The sequence below is a fragment of the Antrostomus carolinensis genome, unplaced genomic scaffold, assembly GCF_000700745.2.
Source record: "Antrostomus carolinensis isolate BGI_N321 unplaced genomic scaffold, ASM70074v2 scaffold27951, whole genome shotgun sequence".
Classification (NCBI taxonomy): Eukaryota; Metazoa; Chordata; class Aves; order Caprimulgiformes; family Caprimulgidae; genus Antrostomus; species Antrostomus carolinensis.
Window position 1 is genome coordinate 1 of NW_010292451.1, and position 25,061 is coordinate 25,061.

The 25,061-nt window shown below is 45.0% G+C and overlaps 1 protein-coding gene across 1 annotated transcript in view; it reads right to left on the reverse strand.

The window, feature by feature from the left end:
- Positions 1–4,578: 4,578 nt before the first annotated feature.
- The window catches only part of SLC43A2 (solute carrier family 43 member 2), a 28,621-nt gene continuing 8,138 nt past the window's right edge, over positions 4,579–25,061 (reverse strand). The window contains exons 3-13 of the mRNA XM_010176972.2: positions 24,304–24,359; positions 23,485–23,561; positions 16,934–17,026; positions 15,968–16,101; positions 15,334–15,536; positions 14,560–14,703; positions 10,907–11,045; positions 10,340–10,472; positions 8,863–8,936; positions 7,011–7,134; positions 4,579–6,165 (exon numbers count right to left, since the gene is read on the reverse strand). Of these exons, the coding sequence (XP_010175274.1) occupies positions 6,004–6,165; positions 7,011–7,134; positions 8,863–8,936; positions 10,340–10,472; positions 10,907–11,045; positions 14,560–14,703; positions 15,334–15,536; positions 15,968–16,101; positions 16,934–17,026; positions 23,485–23,561; positions 24,304–24,359 (1,339 nt within the window). The 3' untranslated portion in view covers positions 4,579–6,003. The remainder of the gene's footprint in view (positions 6,166–7,010; positions 7,135–8,862; positions 8,937–10,339; positions 10,473–10,906; positions 11,046–14,559; positions 14,704–15,333; positions 15,537–15,967; positions 16,102–16,933; positions 17,027–23,484; positions 23,562–24,303; positions 24,360–25,061) is intronic.

A 25,061-nucleotide genomic window follows, 5' to 3' on the forward strand; every position in this document is an offset into this window, starting at 1 on the left:
CGCCTTCTGCGCCGGCGGGCGCGAGCGTTGCCCTCAGCGCGCCTCGCGCTGCTGCCGCCCTCAGCCCGGCGTGAGGGAGACGCGCTCCCCGGCACTCAAACTGCTCCGGGTTTCGGGCACGTTTGGTCAGTGACTCAAAGCCCCTCTCTTTACGGAGGGTGGGGAGGAGGGCTGACAAAGGACGCGGGTATTAATGCAAAGTCAAGGCTGCACGTGTGTCTTCGGGGCTCCACCTTAGCACCAGGTCACTATTTACAGCATTTTCCAGTCCTCTTTCATTTTCACTTCCAAGCAGCAGCCAGCCAAGCTGCTCTCAGCATTAATAACAACTCCAGACATTTACTAGAAGACAACTGCAAAAACCTCATCTGTGACTTGTACTCAATCAAAGAGCACTAATTTTACTACTTTGCCACAGAGCAAGGAGTGTCTTTATTTGATTGGAAAAATAAAGTGCCACACATTTAGCATCACCCACCTCAAACATGGAGAACCAAGATGTGCAGTTTCCCTATTGCCACCCTGCATCTTCTAAGCATTCCTAAGGCCACATCTTTAACTATTTTATAACAGTTCATCCTCTATAATTGAGCTTGAGATCCTTAACCAGCTGTACATACTAAAAAAATTAAGATATTAAAATTTTCTCAGATAGAGATTAATGAAAAATGGCTGTTAGCTCCTAACATAGAGAAGAGTGAGTCAAGGAAACATTAAACACACAGCCAAACCATCTGGCAGATGACACCATGTGTAAAGCATTCGTGCTTACATAGTCTCGTTAGGAACAGCAATACCTTTATTATGTTCAGCCCCAAAAGGAAAACTAATGATTAACTTAATACCACATTTATTTTTAGAAAGTATTGCAAGAGTGCACATCACCTTACAAACACAGAAAAGATGACACAGGCCTGCCCCGAGGAGCTTACAATTCAACTCTGACAAACACAACAACAACAACAAAAAATTGTGAACAGGAGTGGGGAGAGGCTAATTGCTGTCAGGTTAAAAAGAGGGGGCTTTCTGAAAAAGGGGATTTGGCCCAGGAATAAAAAGCAAGTGACAGAGGGTCAGGCACAAGGCAGTGACAAGCAGCAGTAGGAAGGATGACAACATGGAGCACAGGACACTTGATAAAAACAGATTGCGCGGACAGGCTGAGCAGCACATGTAGAAAAACAAGGTTTATAATTAACATGTAATAATGCATCTACATAACACATCATTGTTTCAGCTATTCCAGAGAAGAGAACATTGTGAAATACAAGTCAGAAGTGGCTTTTTTTAATTATTATTTTAAAAAACCCAGTCCCTTTCCATCAGGAATCCTACTGTAACATTAGTTTCCATTATGAATACTTTGCACTTCTAAACCAGGATAGGGACAACCAAAAGTTCTGCAGATGCAGAAAAGACAAAGAAAAAAAAAAAAAGAATTTAAAATATTTCCTTCTTTTTACCCTACACTATCTGCTTTATATTTTGTGGCTTATTTTCTAAATTCATCAGGCTGTTAAAAGGGAAATCTTACTTTAAAACATTTTAGTGATTTACTGTCTTAGTTAAAATCTCATTATCCTACAATTTTCCTTTGTAGACAGAGCATGAAGAGGCCAGGCTTTGTTGTGGGAGTTAAACATTTCAATGGCTGTAGCAGCATTGCAGTCAAGCTGGAGTCTCAGCAAGATTTGCCTTTTTTTTTTTTTTTGCAGACATATGTGCCCAGTTTCATGTCAAGGATCCAGATACTTTATGACAGTAACTGAATAAAGTTATAAGTGTCCTATTAAGCAAAACAGCAGATTTTCTCTACTACTCTTGATAGCATCATTGCATTGGTGCTATAAAGACTGTGTCAATGGGGCTTAGGTACTGACAGACTAGTGAAAGGGGAACACTGTCATTCTCCCTTCCCCACTCTGTTAATTTAAATTTTTATATATATATTTTTTTTTAAATACAGATGCATATTAAATGCATATGAGAGTCTGTAGAGGCCAGGAGCAGTGTTTCCAGAAGGTGCAATCACCTTTACACAGCAACATCCTTGACTCTGAGGGCTCCTGCAAACAGAAGTACTCACAGATCAGGTTTCTGTTTCATTACATTCAGTTGGGGATGCTTCTATGGAGGAGATGAGGACTTTGCCATGACCATCCTCCTTGTACTTCCAGCATGGATGAGAAATGGCATTAAAAAACCCCACACTACATATTCTAGCATTTAGGCATTATGAAAGTAGTTAAACACAGTGACCTGTATTTGAGCTATACAGATAAATGCATTATTGATATAAACTGATGTGGCTCTTTAGTCTTGGGTAGCCCATTTCATTTTTTCCACAAGGTGGCTCATGCACATAGAAGTGCATCAGGAATTTTCTTGGTTCTGCATCACTTGGCTACAAAGCAGCAATGCTGTTTTCCACTCCAAAACGCAAGTAATCTGCAATTACATTTCCATAAACATCCAAGAGTGAGGTAAATGGCCCATGAACAATCATGTGTAACAAACAGGACCATCCTGACAGTGTCTGCACCGTGCAAGACAATATGTAGAAGAGGCTGAAGCCAGAATACTCTCCCCTCTGAGGGGCTCACCCCTGCAGGAGGTGCAGCATTTAAGCAGTTACACCACAATCAGTAGCATATTTGCACATCTTGCACACACACACAGCTACAATGGTTTTGATAAATTTGAGACTGCTTTTAAAATTCATTTGGTTCACAACTGCCAGAGAAAATGAAACCCCACTAGATCAGCTCAGTGTTTCACCAAGCCCAGCATACATTTTCTCCATCTTTGACCAATTCTTAAGAGACAGAGCATGTAGAAAAGTAATCTTTCCTTGGCATAACTTTCTTAATTACAGCAATTTAAAATCTCCCTGAGTTACTAGATGCATCAGACCATTGTTTAACCAGCCCCTTTTTAAAAAACAGTGATACTTCTGTTCCCCACGTTCTGAATTCCACACTTTGACTTTGCAGCACTCCTGTTTGTCTGTTCAACCCCAACCTAGAACTTCACTGTGTACCCACTGGCCCTGGTGACTGCAAGCCAAAGGCACGCTCTACTCTCATGCTGCAAACAGCCTGAAACTGTGACTCAAAGGCAGGAGCTCTCTTCCTTCCAGCTGACCAGCAGCTTCTAAACACCGTGGCACATCAGCAGAGACAGCAACCACATATCCACCATTTTATCAAATGAAACTGTGTTAGAGGATATTCCTAATAAAGGGCAGGAATGGGGAACTGCAGTAGGGAGGTAGACAGCAGGAATACAATAATTTAAATAACTTAAGTCATTTAGCTGCACATACGTCAAAAGCAGCACCATCTCCACTGTGACTTCATGAAAATATACCACTCCGTATTCCACCATTTTGCAAAGACATTTATATCAGGAATTCAAGTGATATGAGAGTGGAAGTGATCACATTCAGTATTCTGAAACTGAGGTGGAAGTAATGCTGAGTTAGCACACTGCACCCTCCAACAGCTGTCTCTATTTTAAGACACAGTCTGAGTACTGTGGCTAAGACACTCACCTCTCTGAGCTCTTACTAAAAAAAGATACTTAATCCGTCATTGCCATGTCACAAATATCTCTAAGCAAGAGCAGGAATCTTCTCAAAATATTTAGGAGTAAGTATAGTAATACGACATGCAGAAATCTGCAGAAAGCCCTCTGGAAATCTAGGCAAGATGTACTACTGCTGGTGGGTCTCTGGACATGTACTTGAGATAATGCCAGGTGAACAGGAAAATGAATCAAACCTCTGTCCCCTTAATTATTGCTTGACACAAACAAAAGAAAAGATAGGAAGTTTGCTAAATCAAACCTAGAGGCCAACAAAAGACAAAAAGTTATAGAAGAGTAAAGTGTTGACAGCAGGCAATAAGGCTGTCTTGGAACAAACACATTTAATAAAGGCAACACATTAAAAAAATATTCCACAAATGTGTAAAATACTCAAGTGGCAAGTCCCTTCCAGACAAGTGACTGAAGACTAAAAGGTACCATGGAGTGGGGTAGCGTCTGAACTGCCCGCGGGAGGCAGCGGCTGGAGATGGCGCTGCTGTCCCACAAAGCTGCCTCGTCATCTTCTGCTGGCAAAGCCACCAGCCAGGGACTCTGCAGGGCTTCCAGCTGTCCTGCCGAGGCTCTGGGCCAGAGCCCCCCAAGCTTGCTATTTAGGGAAGGTGAAGGCCTGGCTGGGCTGAGCATCTGCATGCTTCAAACCATCAGCAAAGGAGTTAACACCCAGTTTCCAGGTAGTTTTTCAAAGGAAGGTCCAAATGCACTGTTGTTTCCAATCCTTGACTTGGAACTAACAGGGTAATCTTGTACTTTTCCAACCAGACACACAGAAGTTGAATGATTTACCCCCTGCCAGGCTTTGCAGCAATGCAGGAGTTGGCAGTTCAGAAAGCACCACCACTACATCTTCATAACTGTTTTATTTCTGCCCCCAACCTTCCCGCAGCCACCAGCTCAGCCCAGCACACCCACTGGTGACATTCATCCTCAACGCTGCACAGTCCTGCTCTGAGCCAGGTCCAAATGGTGCAGTGGTTAACGCTAGTCACAAGGCTACAGAGGCTGAGCTACCGATCTCAACAAGAAGGTTAAGGGCAGAAAAGTCAACTTTAGACAAGACTTAGGAAAACCTCTATAAAAAATAAGCCGGTTAAGAATTCCCTTTCTATTCCTTCCATGGTGAACAGGTCTGGGGCACCTTTATCCACACATATTGCTCTGTAAGTCAGCTTCACCATACGATCATCACCACGTACTCTGTCCAGACAGAGCATCAACATCATAGGAGGCTCTTAATGCAGCCAAACTGGCAGCTTTTTGGTCAGTCACAGTAACCTGGTGTTCAGCAGCTTGGGGCCAATTATCAGAACAATGTAAATAAACTATGGCTAGAGGAAGAATTACATCACCACATCACCCTGCCGTATGTCCACAGGATCCAGTTACCAGACAAAGGAGTGTTCTGCACTCTCGATTCTTTTCAACAGCAAGTCAACTCATGACACATGAACACCAAGGTATTGGGAGCCCCAGAACTCAGCTTCAAGAAGCTTCTCCATGTTATTAAATACACACTGCTGCTCCTCTCCTAGGTTCACGTTGGAGGGAAGAAGAGGCAAAAGGCAACAAGTCTCAAAGCACTTCATCGGTAAACGAGATCCAATTCCTATCTCAAAGGTTCCAGGTCTGCAGACAGTTTAAAACACATACAGGGGGTTTGCAGGCCAGGAAGAAGAGGAATTCCAGGCCTCTGAAGGCTTCATGTAGGACCAAGCAGTCCACTGGGCTCTTCATTTCAGTGTGGAAGGCAGATCCATTGCTCACAGTCTGTGTCATTTGCAGTAATAAAAGGTTTGGGAGCTGTCAGTGCTAGCAGCCAACGTTTAGCAATACACTGAAGCTGTGCTCATACACATAGGAATAAAATCCCCTTCCCTGCCTCAAACAGTCTGGGGTATGTCTGGGTAGACAGTTAAAACCACTGGGTCCAGCTACATATCAAGTAGCAAGACCATTATGAAGCCTCAGGGAGGGAGAGGGTGCAGCTTGCATCTGAGACAATGTCAGCTAAGGTTGGGGGAAGAGAGAGGAAAAAAAAAAAACAGACTTCAGTGGGTTACATTTGCAAACTTAAATGATGGTCTTTCTTCCCTCTTTTCCCATCCCTCTCTTCCTTCTCTCTCCAATTCCTATGCAGAGACTCTGCTGCTGGAGAGTGTGATCAGGGGATAATTTAAGACACAATATCTGTGTGGCCTTTATAAAAAGGAAAAGTGTCCCATGTTCTGGAGTGAGGAGTGGGAAGTCTGCTGTGTATCTCAAGAAAGCTCAGTCACGATGTCCAGCCCTCACTCCAGTGATGAGCAAAGACTGGCAGCGCCAGGAGAGAAGCCTGGCTTAGACCACAGGTAGAACCCACGGATGTGGTAGGAACCTGTACAGGTTTGAAGCACCAGTTTAAACAAAGGCTTCCTCATTGGGAGTGCCATTGATTTTGAAGAAAAGTTTGGCATCATCCATCTTCTGCTTTTTTTCTCTCTCTAGCCTGCGTCTGTAGCAGACCAGGTAGATTGGAAGGCAGAAACCCAGCAAGCTCACGCCAAGCAAGCCAACGTTCACCTGCATGAAGAAAGACAAAACAAAATTAGGCAGGCTAGAAAGACGACAACCCAGTCACGCATGCCAAAGTGTCAGAACCCAGCCCACGTCACTCAGCTGTGGGTAAACCAGGAGACACCCTGCTCACTGTACTGGCAACAATCTCCACAGTATTTATATTTACACTCCTGTACCCAGAGCACCATTAAACTAAATGCTGCAAGAGTTTGTCGCTCTGGATCATGGCTGTGGGAGTCTTGTTTAAGGGCTGTTTAAACTGCAGTTCTTTTCCAGCAAGTTTGCTGACTGAAGAGCAATAGGCTACTGGGGAGGGCGCATGTAGTCTAGAGACCAGGACTCTCCCCAAGACCACCCATGTCGTGATTTTATTGAGCTGCCCAGACAGACACTCATCAAGACACCACACCAGCCCTACCCTCAATGGCCACTTGGCTTTTTGGGCATTAGCATTGGCAACCCAAAATTTACTGGTAATTGGAGCTAATATCTCTGAAGGGAATAGAGTATTTCTACTGCATTTTGAGGTCCACACAGATTCACTCACTTTTACCTGTCAGATTTTTGACTTGCCACACAAACTGTTAGCAGGAAGCACTCCTACAGCCTTCTCCCTCCCTTTCCACGCACCAGCACAAGGGTTAATGGCTTTCCCTCCCAGAGAATCATTAGTCACACAGGGAAGAGTCTCCTGGACAGCACCAAGGTAACAGCAGACTCAGGGACATGTAAAATTCCAGCTGTTTTTAACCTTGGCCCATGCCCAGGAGTCCTTTTGTTTTCAAAGAAATAACCAAAAAATCATCTGAACTACCAAACCTTCATATTAAATTTGAGAAAAAACTTGCCCAGAGAGGGTCTCCTTCCAAAGGTCCCGTCAACGCCATAAAAAGAGGCTGTTGCAGAAGGGCGAAGAGGGCACTGATCAACGACTGCAACCCTGTCAAACTGCCAAACTGAGTAGAGGGGTATCTGTCAACAGAGAAAGCAGCAGCATTATTATATGTCACCTTGAATGTTCACATCACCCAGATCAGATTACATTCCCGGTCAACCAACACAACAGAGCATAGTCCCAAGATAGAAATAATATGAAGAACTTCTTTCTCTTGGACTTATGTATAACTACCTCTTTATAATTTACAGAGTATTTAGCTATAGCCAGTGGTGTGCACAGTGCTCTCTAGAGCAGAATGGAGCTGGTAACAAGGCTGGAGCCTTCCTCTCCAGACTATTCTCATCCTCAGCTCTCCAATTTAAGAAGTATCAGATCCAGTACTTGTTTTGCAGCTGTACCGTAGGCAGGTGGAAGTGCTTATACAACTACTGTCCCTATTGCAAAGAGTGTTGATCTTTACAAGTTAAAAGCAGGGCTGTTTTTATCCAGATGACAGCATTTGCAGCTGTGCAATCATTTTCATCTGGTCATAACAATTTGCTCCTTTTAGAAGTGAGTAAAACCTGCACAACAGGTTAGTATGTGTTTTCCTCTTTAGAGGGCAAGTCTGATCCCATGTCAAACTAAATAATACCATTGATTGGAAAGTGCTAAATATCAGATACTACTAATGGAAAAACAAATTTTCAGGAACAAAATTTCCTTGACTGAGCGGTGTTTAAGAAGGGTCAGGTTAAACTAAGCTTGGAAAGAAAGAATTAGATCAAAAGCCTTAAAATATCCAAAGGAGTCACATTCAAAGTAAAAAATACCTCACTCTGGGAAGCTCCAGAGAGTTGTGATGGTCAAACAGGATTAGTTTACAAGCAAGATGATGATATGTATAGCAACAGGCATTTACCTTGCCTAAGACAAAAATCTTTTGATTCTATCTGCCAGGGAACCAAAAGTTTATGGATTTTTGAAGCAAGAGTCTTAGATGAGTTTTCTAGTCTGGATTCCCCAGCCACTGGCACCAAAACCTTTGACAGAAGGAGTCCGTGGAGTTGCGGAGTCTCCATCTGCAGAGATTCTTAAAATCCAACTGGATGCAGTCCTGGGCAACCTGCTCTAGTTGACCCTGCTTGAGCATGAGGGTTGGACTAGATGGTCTCAAGAGGTCCCTTCCCACCTCAAAGATTCTGTGATTCTCTGAAAAATAACCCTTTCTTACTGTTTCTGCCCAACAGCTCAGGAAAGAGGGACAAATTTGTTTTCAAAACAAAAAACATTGCTTAATAAGGAAAAGAGTATTTAGATTCAGCTATTGATAATTCTGATAAGTTGGAAACCGGGTGGATGATCTATCCTAGGAAAGGGAGTAGGCTTCAGTAATGGTATCTTGAGCAATGCTATACCAACGTAATTTCAGAGCAGATCAGTAGCAATATATTCAATTATGTTAATGTTTTACCTGGACACATGCACACAGCTACTCATTATAAGACAGAAAAAACCTTGAGTTTTTACTATATAACCTTAGTGTCAATAGCCCTGTCTCACCTGACACTTGTCCACAGCTGTGCCTGTCTCACTGCAGTAGCTATGCCAAAGGGGTTAGCTGTTTCCAAACAAGGAAACCATCAGCTAGGACATTAATCCAGCTACAGTCATAACCAGTGGTGACTGAGGAAACAAATTGCATCACTTTTCCCCTCTGACCATGAAGACTTCACTTCCTGATCTCCCTCTCACCTGGACAGCTTATCATCCCAAACCAGTTTATCTGGCCAGCCACACATTATAGGTAAGCAGAGACTTACACAGCTGCGTAGAGGCCTCCCACAGCCGAGTGGATGAATCCTCTCACAATTGTGTGCAAAATGAAGGAAAGAATCTGGAAAGAGAAACAGAACAACATCACACCCTAGATACCACCTAAGTGTATCAGACCCCAAATACAACCATTCCTAAAAGCTGTTCATTTTTCTAGCACAAAGGTGGGCTTGAGGAACCCAGAAAATGTGAAAAATGAAGGATGATCCGAGGGCTGGAGCACCTCTCCTATGAGGACAGGCTGAGAGAGTTGGGGCTGTTCAGCCTGGAGAAGAGAAGGCTCTGGGGAGATCTTATAGCAGCCTCCCAGTACCTGAAGGGGGCCTACAAGAAAGCTGGGGAGGTACTTTTCATAAGGGCAATTAATGACAAAACAAGGGGAAATGGGTTTAAGCTGAAAGAGGGGAGGTTTAGATGAGATATTAGGAAGAAGTTCTTCACTGTGAGGGTGGTCAGACAGGGTGGAACAGGTTGCCCAGGGAAGTTGTGGATGCCCCCTCCCTGGAAGTGTTGAAGGCCAGGCTGGATGAGGCTTTGAGCAACCTGGTCTAGTGGAAGGTGTCCCTGCTGCTGGCAGGGGGGTTGGAACTGGATGATCTTTGAGGTCCCTTCCAATCCAAACCATTCTATGATTCTATAAAAATCAGCACAAGGGAATAAATTTGTACTCCTATCTCAAAGCACTGCTTTTCCTTACTTTGCAAAGGCTCACACACAGTGCCCCGATGTGAACAACACACGAGATCTACCTCCTTTGTAAATGGCACTGCTGCAAGGACACCTCCCCAGCAACCTGTGGCCAGGGTCACAACATTTCTTCATTGCACTCATGGCTGATTTAGTTAATTTTCCACAAGTTATTGCGAACAATACGCAAGTATGAGCAAACTAAATCTGTTTGCCTACGTCATCAGGGCATGTTTCAATATAGCATAAAATCACTAAACTCCTCTGCCAAATACAGGCGGTGCCACAGAATAAACATTTTAACAGGTTTATAATCCCAAAGGTACCATTGGGCACAGCATTCGAGGCAGAAATAACCTGATGTATATATCTCGCTGTCACGCTTCTTACAGCAAATTTCCTATCAGCAGCTTAAATGGAGCCCAGGTTAAATGCACAGGCACCGCTGAGAGGATCTTGGTAGGAAAATATTTGTTATTACCCAGCTCAGCTGCAGAAACTTTTAAGTGTGAATAAATTGTGGATCAACTCTGACATTTACTATAGCTGCTTTTTCAGGTTTTCTCGAGAGATGTAAACTGCGTGGTATTATTTGTTTCAACTCCAAGAGAGGGGTTCCCAAAGCAGTACAGAAGTCTCCCACCAGTGCCAGAAAGCCCTCCTGCCACTAGCTGGTTCTTCTGGCTCACAGGACCTCCTGGCACTGTCCTGCCTGTCATTTTGCCAGGACCCACACTGCCAGCCCCTCCAGCACTCCCATCCATTTGACATATTCACCTGCAATGGTAGATTAGGAATAAGACAGGTGATTCCAAATCCAACCAGCAGGACATTTGTGAATGCAAAGGCATTAGTGGCATTGGTGATTTTCTGGATCTGACGATCACGTTTTTTCTTTTTCTTCTTATTTCTGGAAGGATAAGAAAACCGATGTTACAAAAAGCACCTTCAGCAGCTACTGAAACTCACAGCAAGATTCTCCACGTATCACATTAACTCTATCTAAACCAGTTTGGCTACAGGTCTGCCTAGGGAGGTGGTGGGATCTCCATCAGTGGAAGCTGAGGAACATCTGGGCAATTATTTCAGTGCTGTTACTCTTACTGTTAGGCTAGAAGGGAAGTCTGAGCCTCCTCTGCTATAATTTAAATTTGCTCTTCTTGACTGATCTTAGTGGACATAGAAGATAGTTTGGTCCTTTCCTCTGCAATTATCAAGTCTTCCTTCAGGCTTTCTATACTGATGAACCAATATTCTTTCCAGTCTTTCACCACAAAACACACTCTGCAGAGCAGAGGAGGCCTGCTACGTGGCTGCATGTCCCGTGTGGCGCACACTACGCACTGCTCAGCGTTGCTCTCCTCATTCTCTTCTGAGCCATCGTCGCATTCTGTCAGTCGCCAGTCCATGATGTACCCGATCACAGGCGCCGTCAGCAAGCACAGCAGTTGCAATACCCCAAAAATGGAAGTGTAGAGAGCCACTGCAGGAGGGGAGAAAAATACAGAAAGAGTTGTCAGTCTCAGTGATACTGTAGCAGCAAGAGAAAAAAAAGAAGACAGAAAAGAAATTGTTCCTCCTCATTAACAGCCCAGACCCAATGTACACACTGGATTACAGGCAGGGCTGAAGGAGCTGGAACACCAAAGCCCCACTTCATCATTTAGCCTCCCAGAGGCATGAGATTAGAGTGGTCATACTTGCTTCAACCATTGTGATCCTGCACTAGTATTCTCTGAGCAGCATCAGCCCAACAGCAGGTAGGGCTCCAGAAATGGGACCCTAAGCAACTGCTTAGTGCCCATGAGGTTTATTCTGGCTAGGACCAACAGGGAAAGTTCTTACACAAAATATATCCTGCACAGCCAACCCTGCCTTAGTCATCTCCTTCCCTGCTTTACTGGGAGCTGCAGCTACATCTTCTCCAGACAGGAAGCTCCAGCAAGGACAAGCCAAGCTGGGAAGGTGAGGACTAACCCATTTTGTGCTGAATTGACATATTTGGAGGCAGAGGGAAGGGAGATTAGCAGCAAAAAACCCCACAGCATCTGAGAGCAATCATTAAAGCTCAAACTGATTAAAATTCCCAATGTATTAAAGGTGGGAGAAGCATCTACATGGTTTGCTAAGGGAAAGCTGATGCCAGCAGGCTTAGAAGAAGCTGTCTTCTTCTGTTACTGAAGAGTTCCCCCACCCTGCAATGCTTTTTCCACTTCCCCTCTGCAGCCCACGTGATGGATTTGCAGGCATCGCACAGAAGGGCTGGTGAGTCACAGTGTACCACAGCTCTGAAATAAGGATGTAGTTCTGAAACTGCCCATCTCAGCACAGAGTGCTTGCAAGTTCTAGCACTGTAAGCAAAACAACAAAAAAGAATTTTACTTTGTCCCTCCCAACACATTTCTAGATCTAACCAAAGTGGCACAGCCAGGATTTACACCAAAATCAATTTAGTAATAGAGAGCAATAGAGTAATAGACTTTCCTCTCCTATATGTTTGTAGCAAACCCCAGCAGGGCTGCCTTGCTGTGCCCAGGCAGGCACCTGATAATACTTTCCTGGATCCAGTTCCTGGCAAAGGAACCAAGAGGAACTTTTAACTCCAACCTCACATTCATGCCCCCATTACCTCCACAAAGGCAAGCCCTGAAGCGGCCCCACATCCTGTCTCATTATAGCAACTGCTGTAGCCCAGAGAGACAGGTGGTATCACCCTCTACAAACACTCCTGGAGCTGATTTGCTGTTGTCTGGTTATTTTTTAAATAGACAGTAAGAAGCAAGCCACGCTGTCGTGTTTTGCCTCTTCATGCTATTCTGAACACTTAATCTTGGGCTCTAAACAAGAGCAGAAGCCAACTCGAAGCAGGGACTGAAATTTGTGGGATCAGCAAGAGAGAGAGAAGGAGACAGTAACTGCTACAAAACAGGGCCTCCTCAATTTATCTTAAAAACATTCTTTCTGAGGATAAAAAAAAGAGAATAATACCTAGCAAATACCAACAGAAGTAGATGCCTGGACAGAGCAAACAGACAAAGGGCACAACCCTTTACAGCCACTGTTCTACATGTCTTTCCCTTAAAACTATCCTGAGCAAGCACCTCATACAACTGAATTTTCTAGCCCACCCTGATTCTACCCAAGGTCTCCAAGTATTAACAGATCTAAAAGCAAGGTGACAATTTATGAAAGGTGCAGCCAAACTTCAAGTTCTAGACACAATGGGTCTACTCTCTCCTGCCTTCCTACAACACAATTACACAGACATTTACAGAGTTACTGAACTCCTTAGCTTCTCCCCCATCTTTTGGGGGTTTTTAAAAGATAAGTAGCACAAGCTGACTGCTTTTTCCACCCTTAGATTTCATGACAGGTCTAAGTCACCATAATCTGCAAAGGAAGCAGGACTTTCAAGTACACAGTCCCTCACTGCAACTTAAAGACTTTATTACCTATCTGAATTATTATCCCCACATCCTTCTCTTCTGTTCTGCTCCCAGGAATATTTAAGGGTTTTTTGACTATAACACTTGCAGGATTGACTCAATTCTCTTCTTCCCTTGCTGAGTGCTCCTGAGAACAGTTGCAGGTGGAGGGAGCTCTCTAAACAAATCACATTCAAGTAAATAACTGCAACAAGAATGAGAAATCCAAGGGAGCAGCATCTCATCCTCTCCCAATCCACACAGATTACACTTCTAGAGAGCTGCACGTGTCTTGGAACTGCTCTTGCAGCCTGACACTGCTGCGACTAGACAATACCACTGTTTTGCTGATGCCATGGAAACACCAAGACAGCAGACTACACTGCAAGCCCAGGCTACATTCATGGGGAGGAAGGGGAAAATGTGAAGAAATCTCAAAGGTGGCACAGAAAAATACACAATACACCCACAGGGCACAATCCCTTTTATAACATGGAACTTGATCTAAATAGAATCGGCAGCATATATAGTTTATATTAATTCTAAAATACCAAGGAGGGGAGAAAGAAAATGAAAGAGAAATAACTAGAGCAAACCAAGGGAAAAAGAAAGAAAAAAAAAAAATCAGTGTGCAAGAGTTACAAGGTAAGCAGAAAACTAAGCTGTGTTGGGAAAGGTGGGCAGTGTGAAGTTTGTCCTGTTTACTGTTTAATGTCTAAATTGGCTCTTGAGCCAGGAGATAAAGAGCTGAATGTTGCAGGCTGTCAAAGGCTCAAGAAACAAAGCAATTCAGGGAATGCCAGGGCACTTGGAGTTTCCTGAATTTCCTTCCCTCCCCCAGAGCTCACTCCTGTTTTCAGAGGAGTGCCTCTTGATTTATCAGCTTCATGCAATCCAGATTTAACAAGTTCAAACTGGATCTTACTACAAAGGACAAAAAAAAAAAAAAAAGGCTAAAGGCTTGTTTTGCAATCCTGGGTATTTTCAACAACAGCAAACTAATGTACTCTTTCCTGTTTGCTCCATGTCCTGAATCAGAGCTATAAATACAGAAGAGTCCAGCGCAGGAGCACCCCTGAGCCTCCCCAGCACACACCAAGCTGCACAAAACAGCTATGACTTCACTTCTCCCACCCCCGTTGCTGGGCTGAGACACCTAGTCCAACCATTAGTCATGAGAGTCAGCTGCTCTGTACTTTTGTGCTTGCTTAGGATAAGCAGAGCAAATACCTGACGAAATAGGTTTTCCAATTTAAAAAAAAATTATCACAGTCCATCCTGAGAGGCTACTTTCAACAACCCATCTGTGGAAATAACATGGAATAGTATTTAACAGACACAGGGCTAAAATTAGCTTGACATTCAAGTGTCTGCCTCACTGTCCCTCTGTCCTGGGCTACCTCCAGCCCTTGGTTAGACCTGACCAGCAGCTGTCAGCCACACTCTGACAGCACTAATTGCCATACACGGTGTATCTGCTGAGTAATCAGGCTCACTGGCCTCTTGCAAGGACCAAGTCTGGGTCAGGTCCCAGTTCCAAGGAAGGAGATAAAAGTCTTCAGGTTACCCTACCTTTATCTTCATCTCCAGACAGAAACTCAAGGATGGTATTCATGGCTCCCATGTAGAAGATGAGCCGCAGCTGAGTGACACACATGGTGATAAGGCTGAGCAACAAAATAGGACTGAAGACACTCTTCATGAAGGAGGGAGAAGCTACAGAAGGAATAACAGAGTCTGTGAAGAAGGCAACATACCTTCATAAACATGTACAATTTCAGAACAGGCTTTGGCCTCTGAGTCAGTAGGTCTTCTCCTAGCTAGTCATTCCAACACCACATGCCAGCAGCAGCTCCAAGGAGTTCACAGTTAGCAACAACTAACTGGTGCCTTACAAACATCTGCAATGTACAGCTATAGATGCTTGGAGTTTGGCTACCAGTAACTGGGGCAAAAGTGCAGGAAGACTCACCTAATTCTGTGGATTACAGCAAAAGGAAGCTTTGAACTATTTGCTTTGGCCATATCCTTGATGAAGGAAGGCTTGGTCATGATGGCAACAGTCTACTTAAGAGACAGCAGTGACCAACTGCACTGTCCTCCCACAGCCATACCAGTTACCCATGCTGCTGTCCCCACCACTGGCAACAACATACAGTGTATTTAGGCAAATGTACAAGGACAGGATTCCTTATATAACTAAACTTGTATTTAAATAATGGTAGCTGGCACGTGGCTCTGGCAACACATGGATCACGTCTCACTATCTCATAAATAGGTCTGGAGCAGAGAGGCCACTGGCCTTGTGCCAGCACAAGCATCCCTGGGGCACTCATGGAACCACACCTGTATTGTCAGGCTGGCACTTCACTTCTAGGTCCACCGTAGACAGACAGAGTTTGTTGTTCTCTTGCAAGGCTGTTGGCTCCTTTTGGCCCTTCATGGAGCTCCCCACGCTGAGACGGCGTCCCACAGTTGTTACTTGCTTGTAAAACTGCTTCCCAGTGATTTTATGGTCAAATCCCAGCCAGCTGAACTTTATTTTCACCCTGTTGGGCAGTAAAGAGCATGACAGCTGCAACACAGGATGGGGAATCAGAGGCAGCAAAGTTGCAGGAGTCAGAAAGGCTATGTGTGGATTCGCTAGTTTCCACCTACAAACCCACAAATGGTCTGGATCCAGAGCACAGAGATACTTGCCCTGGGCCAATTTGGCCCAGATCAATGTAGAAATACTTAAAAATACTGAAAGATCATCTTTCATAATTCCTATGCTTTGGAAAGTTCAGCTTTCCACAGATATGCACCAGTCAAGACAAAACGCTAATTGCAGACATAAATCCTCAACCTAAGAAGGAACAGCAGCAATAAACAACATGCAAAGGAGTTCCCTGTCCACTCCTCTAAATTAGCCATGCCAGCACTTTCTAGAGGATTAAGAATGGGATTAGCCTTCAAGGCCAGTCTAGAGGACACTTACGAATAGTCCATGTCTTCTGGTCCTGGGAAAGGCTCCAGTGGCCAATTGAAGAAACAGTTGAGGAAAACTAGTCCTGCACAGCTTGCCCAGACAAGCAGAATAAGGATGAAGGAGACCCCAAAGTCATATATAACCTGGAAATCACAAGGGAACATGGTTTTGGCTATATGAGCAGAAAGATACTTCAATATTCTTTCAATGAGGTCTGAAAGGAAGCTGTGGGAAAGAAAAACATACTGCATTTAAAATGCATTTAACTCAAGTGGCAACAAAGAACAGTTCTGTGATGTGTAGGCTTGGAAAGAGATGCATGTTCACATCTAAGAGCAGCTAGAGCAACAACAGGACGTCCAGCTGGAATAGCATGCAGCTGTATTGCAGATGACTCCCATCAAAGGTTTTAATCTAGAACCTTCTCCTTGGAAAGCCAGCAAGAACTTCCCTGCACACTTGAGACCACCTTACCTTTACTATATCCCCCCTATGCTAACTCTGCAATGAAACATCTCTGGTTCAGAACCACTAAGTGATCTACTAAGGCAGCCCAAGTGACCATCTCTTCTGTCCCTTCAGTCCTTTGTGCAAGCTCAGAACTGTGTTTAAAGCCAACCACCTGTGACAACCACACAAAATAAATACACATATATGTATTAAAATACATGTACATACTCCTTAGAGTTTAAAAAAGCAACCTTTCATTAAAAAAAATCTTTGGTTCTTCACTTTTACTTAACGCCTTTAAAACTCTACTGTCTATTAGCAAACAGACTGTTCTCTTTGCAGTATTTGTTGAGTTCTTGAGGCAGTCACGTGCGCAGTTTTTAACAGGCAGGAACTGAATCTTGCAAATGCACATCTCAAAGAATGCTTTAACAAACAGTCCCTCTTTCTTGCCACGTTATTGCTAAATGCTGCAAAACTCCAGCACAACACCACTAGTTGTGAGTCACGATCCCGCTGCCTCACCTTGATTCCTGGAAAAGTCACAGCAGAGGAAGCATAGGAGCCAATCATCAGAGCAATGAACGTGGAACGAAGGTCACCAAACATGTTGGGCAGCTGGGGAAAGAAAAATTGGTTGAAGCAGGCTGCTGCCAAGGGAAGGGAAGAAAAGGGAAGAGAAGGGAAGGAGGCTTTCTTCAGAAGATATTGGCATTTAGGATTAAGACTCCTGGATAGCAGGATCTGAAGCAGTCAGTTTTACTTCAAGAATGACTTAGCTCTTCAGAATATTGCTCTGCAGGTTGCATTGGTGTCTCCAGTGTCAGGGAACATCTACAATCCATGATTTATGTGCTCAGTGACACTGCTTCTTTCCAGACTGACAGCATACTTTGCATTGGTTACCTTTAGCACAGGAGTGTTTGCTCCAGCTCTTGTGCTTTCATTAAGAATTCCTTAGCCCAAATCTGAAGCCACCACCTCCTTTCCTCTCCAACAAAGTTCTCTACAGAGAACTTCTCCCAAGTTCTCTACAGAGCACCTTCTTCTGAGTCAAGAGTTGTTAGACACAGGCTGTGATAGCTGCACAATCTTTAACACACCCTGCAACACCTTGAACCGCCAGGTTTGTTTATGCACCTTGGGTCAGCACCCAAATCTTTGCAGTAGACCAGAAAGTTCCTGTTATAACAAGAAGGAACAGAGACAAGCACAAACCGTTGCTGTTTTTGTTTCCATTCCTAGCTAGGTCCCTGGCTCCTTCTGTGAAAGCAGACTCTCTCTATGACAGGAGTTAAAGCTGGTCATTTCTGCACCAGTCGGATGGCTTAGAAGCCCAGGTACACTATCTTGGAGCTAAGTGAAGGAAGACAATCACAAACACTAGATATTCAAGGCTTGTATTGTCCAGCACAGCTACAAAGCTGTTGAACTCTGCAGCAAGAAGCAAACAACAGCACCTCATGTTGCTATTCCTGCCACCCACCCCACTTTGCTGCCTGGGCCCCTATTGGGTGTGATGGCATTGCTGAGAGCAGACCAGGCTGGTTCTGCAAGGATGGGTTGGGAAATCAAAGCTCTCTGTAGGGACAGCTAGAAACAGCTCACAGCAGCCACTTCTGCCACCTCAACAGCAAAAGCACTCTCAGGCTGGCTCTCCAGCCCCTGATTCCATTCAGGACCCAAAAGCAGAGTGAAACAGGTAGGAAGAGCTGTGAGGCCTTCCCACTCTCCTGGGAAAGGAGGAACTAGTCATTTTTCTAAACAACCAGAAGTGAACAGGTTTCCACAGATTCATAGAATGGTTTGGGTGGGAAGGGACCTTAAAGCTCATCCAGTTCCAACCCCCCTGCCATCAGCAGGGACACCTTCCACTAGACCAGGTTGCTCAGAGCCTCATCCAACCTGGCCTTGAACACTTCCATCACCAACTAATGATGGTCTGCAAACTAGAAATTCCAGGGAAAAGCTTTGAAGTTGTAGGCTACAGAGAGCTCAGCTGATACCTCCTGAAGCTGGTCAACAGGCAGAGATTCTGCTGCAGGCAGACAGATTTCCCTCCCACCTCCTTTTTCAGGTCACTTACTCCCCAAATTCACTTGGGCATCACTATCACGTCAGCCTCAGAGGGCCTCAAACCAGGACACTGCAGGTGCCTTCTAGGACTGAAAGCATAACCAGCATTTTATCTGTTTAAAAATGCTGTGAACAAAATGATTCAGAGAACATTAGACAGAGCCTGAGCAAGTAAATGCTGTCATCACATTCCCCTTCCACTGGTGAAAAACAAATTCATCTTTCCCAGGAGTAGCATATAAGGCAAGCAAATCTGGCTTGTGTCAGGGCAGGACCAGTGTGTTTACAACACAAATATTCCTGTGCAGGAACACTCTAGGATCCATCTGGCTATTTATCATCCCTCTGTCTCACTGCAGAACTTCCTATGCAGTGCAGTCTCCAGGTCCTCAAATAACCCCAAGCCAGGGAACAACAGCAATGATGATCAGAGCCTGATGCTGCTGGTGAACCCCAAGCAGACACAGACAGCAGAGGCAGAAAACACTGCGCTCCTCTGCAGCGAGGATCCCCACACCCATCCCCAGATCCCTGCATGCGGGAGAGCTGCCAACAGGCTGCTTTCAGGAGCTGCAGACAGGAAACGGCAAAGGATCCAAAGGTCTGTTACCAGGCACAAAAAAAACCCTCTTCTTGGAAGCAGTGGCCTAAATACACACCCCAGAAAACAGCATCTTCAGAATACAATACCTGCAGGTTGCAAAAAGGCTAGTCATTGTCACCAGGCAGGGCATTCATTTAATCTCAAATACCTCAAACCTAAAATAATCGCCAGAAATTACAACAAACAGCTGCTCCTGCTGGGGAGCTCAGAGCAGGGCAAGAGCTCCACAAACACAGCTGCTTCTTGGCTCAGGCTGGTTTTCCCCAGAGCCCCAGAAATCACAAAAAGCCTTTTTCATACAGCAGAAAAGCAACTCCCAGGTGGATCCTCCTGCTTTGAGGGCTACTGGAGACATAGAGCAGACCTGAAAGCAAGCAGTCATGTCCAGGAAAACCCAGGTCTGCTTCTGCCTTGACAGGGACAGAAGTCCTAGAAAGGATTTCAGGAAATCTCTAGCCTATTTGGCACCAAACAAGCAGCCAGATAAAAAAAAAAATAAACACACTGGACATAGGAGATTTAAGGCCTTATCCAACCCAATCAAAGCAGAAACTGCAAGCACAGAGCACTTGAGAGGAAAAGAAATCTGAGACTACCTGGGGTGGCAGAGGGGATGTGGAGTGAAAAGGCAGTCCCTACCCAAACAGAAAACCTCTCGGACTACAAGTACCAGCACTGGCAATGCTTGCGCAGGTCTCATCAACAGACCAGCTACTAAAATAACACAATATTTACTAAGCCATTTTTCATGCTGTCTTTATAGCAGCAAGCATTGGAAAAAGTGAACCATAGAGAGAAAAAAAAATTACAACAACCAAGCCACAAAGCAAGTGGGCTCTTTGTTTTTCTGCCACCAAAAAGATCTGATCCTCATTCTGATCTTATCCCCGCAGGCCAGAAGGGACTCCTCCACTAACATCTGCCCATTCTGGTATGACAGCCCCAATTCCACAAGACCTAGAAGGACAGAAACTCTTACACCTTCTGTTTAAAGGTCAATAATACTCAATATATTATTAGCTTTATGCCCCATCTGAAAGATACCAACTTAATTTTGCCATGATAAGCATTTTTTCCTGGAATTCTTTATTACAGGTATGAAATCCTAAACTAATAAAATAATTTCCTCTTGCAGATTATTTTCTCGTTTGCCCTTTAGTGAGTTTAAGACCTTTGATCTTTTTTCAATAACTTTTTTTCAGTTTTTTCTTGGCAACAATCCATATATAACAGATACCACAGCAGTATTACCAAACCCAGTTTCCCCTCTCCTGCAAGGGCTGTTTAAAAGAACAGTGGGAAAAGTCATGGGATTGAGAACTAGACCACTGCAGAATGGTACTTTTGTTCAAGCTAAACTTTGTTTTCCCTATCAGGGGTCTATTTGGAAGTTTTACAGACACTAAAAATATGTTCTCCAGGAAAGCCTCAACTGCCTGCTTTGTCCAAAGCATATGGAATTCCTGTTCCCATTCTCCAACAAACAAAAGATCACAGAGCCCTAAGGTTTTCCTAATATTTCTGAGCATATTCCCTCCACTGAGATTCCCCCCCCCACCGGTCGATTAAAGGGTGCTGTTTGTAGCAGAAAATAAAAGCAAAGCAGCTGTAATTCTTTGAAAGGAAAACAGGACAAAAAACAATCTATAAAAGGCTCTTTGTGATAATTTATCACACATGTTTATTTCTTTGCATGAAATAGCTTCGGCACAGAACCAGCGCCAGATTCCTGTGTTGCTGTCAGAGCCACCAACACGGATCTGTTTCCATTTCCAATCTTCACTTATATTGGCTAAGACCAAGTCACGAGGCAGAAATCTCCCCTCTGCATTTTAACAACAGGCACAGTCTGACCTTGTTCCCAGAACTGGGAACAGCACCGCTCACTTGCTTCCCCTCCTCCCCAAGCCACAACACAAGGCACCCAGGAACAGCAGCTTGCTTTGGCTCTGCAGCTTGTCATGTTCTTTCATGATACCCTGGGGACTTCTTACTGAAAAAGGCTTTAAACCCAAGAGGCAAAGCTTCATGGAGTACTGTCCCAAGCTGTAATAATCCCCAGAGATCCTGTTTATCCCTTGCACAGGCACTGAGGATCCCCATCTCCTGCACTTCCATCAGATCACACCATGCCCACACATGTGTTCTGTGAGGTTTCAACACCTGATGAAGCACCTGAGGAGCATCCCAACCACACACGCTGCAGGGACTCCCTTCACAGCCACCCTGCTATAAAGCAGCAAATGGAACCTGCCTGGGGTGGCAGAGGATCAGCTCACACACCAGGAGGTTTGACCCATTTCCTGGAGCACTTCAGGTCACTTGCAGCTGGCAGGAGAAGGGAGTCACCTTGCTTTGACTTGTGCGTGCACGTGTGTCCTAGGCAGCCATTGCCTGTGTCAGCCAGAAAGAGCTCACTTGGCACCAGAAGTTGATTAGTGCTCATCACCTCTGCATAATGAACGCCCTCAAAAAGGGCTTTGAGTCTCCCCTTCCAGCACTTCCTTCAGCCTCTCCTGAGCACAACACGTGCAAGCCACACCACCCAGAGCCCACAAGCCACGGACCTACTATCGCTATGTCCCTCCCTTACCACACTCCCTGTTTCTATGGGCCACAGGTGGAAGGGACCCACAAGGGATCACCATGTCACTGCAGAAGATAGCTCTTGACAGACCAACTGTGAGCACCCCAGCTTGCAGGCAGAACCACACAGGGACAAAACAGCAAGCTGCCAACGAGCAAAATACACCTGCTTTTAACAGTCACCACCACAGCTACACTGTGATGCTGGTGAAGTGCTTCCCTCCCACTTTCAACTATTTTTAATGACATTCACATGCCTCAGGTACCAAAATGCCCCTGTGCTGCTCTGCAGGGAGGCATACGTAGCTCCATCTGAATTTGGATTTCAGAAGTCAGGCCTGAAGCCACCTCAGCTCTTTACAAAACACACTGCTGTCTGGAGGGGACGGGTTCCACCTGAGGTCTCCCTGTGTGAACTCACAGCATCATTACTTGCTTCAGACCTCCTCAAGGCTTGGATCTCTTCTTGGAATATTTGACCTTTTTCCTGCCGCTGTACTTCCTTAGTGCTGCAGAACTGGCTCACTAATTAGGGCACTAATAAGTGGCTTTGCTAACATCTGGTGCTAAAAGCCACAGTACAGCACAGCCAATATATTCCTGCCATATCTTTACCCCCCTTCCTATCATCGTGGGTCCAACATAACCTGTGACCCCTTAATAACCACCCAGAGAGACAGTAACCAATGCTGGCAGCAGCAGGATGGGAATGCTTTCCTCTCCCACAGCAGTACTGATGTGTTTCTCTCTTCCTTGTTTTTATTTGAAGTGTGGCATGATGACATTTACCCCATAGTCCTTTGGGACCACAGCCAAGGCTTCCAGTGAAGAACACTACATACGAAAGAGAGACCGACATCTGCACAGAGTTTTGAAAGCTTTGAATATATGAAAGCAACAGTGGCAGCAACATCACAGTACACAGAGTGATCTGTAAACCCAGACTATGCCAAATTTAGGTCTTGGGAGTTCAGCCAAAGTCTGAGCCTTGTTCAGCCAGTGTCTAAGCTGGTAACCTTAACAGAAAGTTTTACTTCAACAACAAGTTCAAGGTGATGCAGTCGAAATCTGAAAGTTTTCAACCACAGCTCAAGAATCATCAGTGCTTCCCAGACTGTTTCTGGGAGACTTTCCACACAGCCCTGTTTCAGACACATTGACAAGGATCAGAGGTAGAAAATAAAGCAGCTACTTGGAGAATGATACTGCTTCTGTCTCCAGGCAAGAACCACCCCAAAATGTAGAGATCCAGCTGACAGTTGTTGACCAGTACAGATGGAGCTGGGTGCATTCAACAATGCAGCATTTCTAAGGAAACCTGGAAGGGACTCTCACTCTTCTGAGAGTAAAAGCTTTTGTATTCAAGAACTTCCCTGGGGTGAGATGCAAACTGCACTTGCAGAAAGCTGGTCCTACCCAGCTGCAGGGGCTGGGGCTCTGCTGATTCCTCCTGCAGCAGGTCAATGCCAAACCAGTGCAAACACCTGTCCAGCCTGTGCCAGGTAGCTGAGCACTGCATGTACAGGTATAGGACAATTTGAGTCCTAGACAAAAATGCTTCCATTTTTTCCCCTTCCATCTTCACCTGAGATGCAAGGGGCAGGTTAAAAAAAGACTGGGGGGGAAAAAAACCCTTAGAATAACCACCTAGTAGTCAGCCTTTCAGGTAAAAGACTGACTGACCCTTTGTACCAAACAACCATGTGCTATTCAAGCCACAGGCAAAAGATCCACTTTATTCCTTCCTGCTAGCCCAGCTCACAACCATAGTAAGGAATAAAATAGAGTTGGGTAATAATTCTTCACTTACCGTAAGCGATGTGAAGGTCATACACATCCCACCAAAGCCATTCAGAGCCAGCGCAATGAATATCAGCACAGACAGAGCTGCAGGGATAAAAAAACACCCTTAGCCTTTACTGGGGTGGAGAGAGAAAGGAGACAGAGCCCTCAGGGCTTTGCTCCTGACATGTAAAAATCTCAGTGGATCAAGACCCTCAAGACACGCCATGCTGTTCCTGACCCAGCACCCATCTCCTCAGCTACAAAGAGGGGGATGGCCAGGGCTCTTCTCCAAGAAAGAGTTCAGGGTGGGATTATCTGTCTCCAGGATGGATGAGTCTCCTTTTTTGTCATGAACAGACTTGCTGATGCAGCTTGTCTGAATGGGTCTTAAAAGGAAGATTTACTTGAAAGAACTGGATTCAAAGTGTCATCCCACTATCTGGTCTTGAGAAGCAAGCTCTATCTATCCCTGGTGAGAAAGCCGATTACACACTGTGTATTTCCCAACCCTGAGAAAGCCATGAACTTGTTTGGAATTGCTCCTTTACAGGATCTAGCCCTGCCCAAACACAAAGCTGAGAGACCTGGCTATCTCAGACATTTGGCCCTTGCTATGCTCTCCACTTAGGGTTGTGAAACACCAGCCTTCTCCAGAGCCAGGTAGCTCCCACAGTCCCCCAGATGCTCAGTTTGTATCCTCAGCGAGACCCCAGTACAGCACTGGAGGTGTGACAGTCTGCAGGTGTGACAGAGCATGCAGCACCACACATACTTGTCTGCTTCCCCAAAAAAACCCCAAGCCACAGCCCCAAAGCCCTCCCAGCTCAGAGAAATGTTTACTTACAGTCTGGGTTACTGGCACCATACGCGATCAGCACACAGGACACAGCAAAGCAGGCACTGAAAGGGAACCAAAACCATGAGTTTCTTACAGACAGCCTTACACACAGTAAATTCTACCTCCTCAGCACCTCGTTAAGCCAGCACAGTATAATTTCTGTAAGAGGAAGGGAAGCTGGCAATTTGGAAAGAAAAAAATCTAGGGAAATACCCAAATATTACAGACAAGCCTTGCACAAGGGCTGAGTCAGCAACCTTTCCTCACAGTACTGACGCAGCTCTTGCTGGACCCAAATTCCCTACTGGTTTTCCAGCACAGACCTTCGCCAGCCTTCACCTCAAGGTGACCAAAGACAGCAGCAGCCTTCATCCCAAAACCCAGCTGTGGTCACAGCACTCACAGCCTTTACCTGCTCCTCTCTGGTAGGGTCTGAGTCAGAGAATTGTTCTGTTCTTCCCACTCTGCTTACAGGCCAGTTTGGTTTCTGGTAGTTCAGTGCATTAAACATTCAGCAGTGCTGGGGTCCACTGTGACCAACACATCACTAATCCTACATGCCATGACAGAAGCCACTAACCACCTTGCTATTTGAGGCAGAAAGTAACACACACCACATGGCAAAGAAGGGCCCTAGAAAAGGCAGGCAGGATGTGTTTATCCCCAAGTTAACTCCCCAGCTTGCAAACGATGATGTAACATCTTGGTTTTGTGCCTCTCAGGACATAGCTCCCAGCTCAAGGAAAAAGCTACCCTCTGTGACT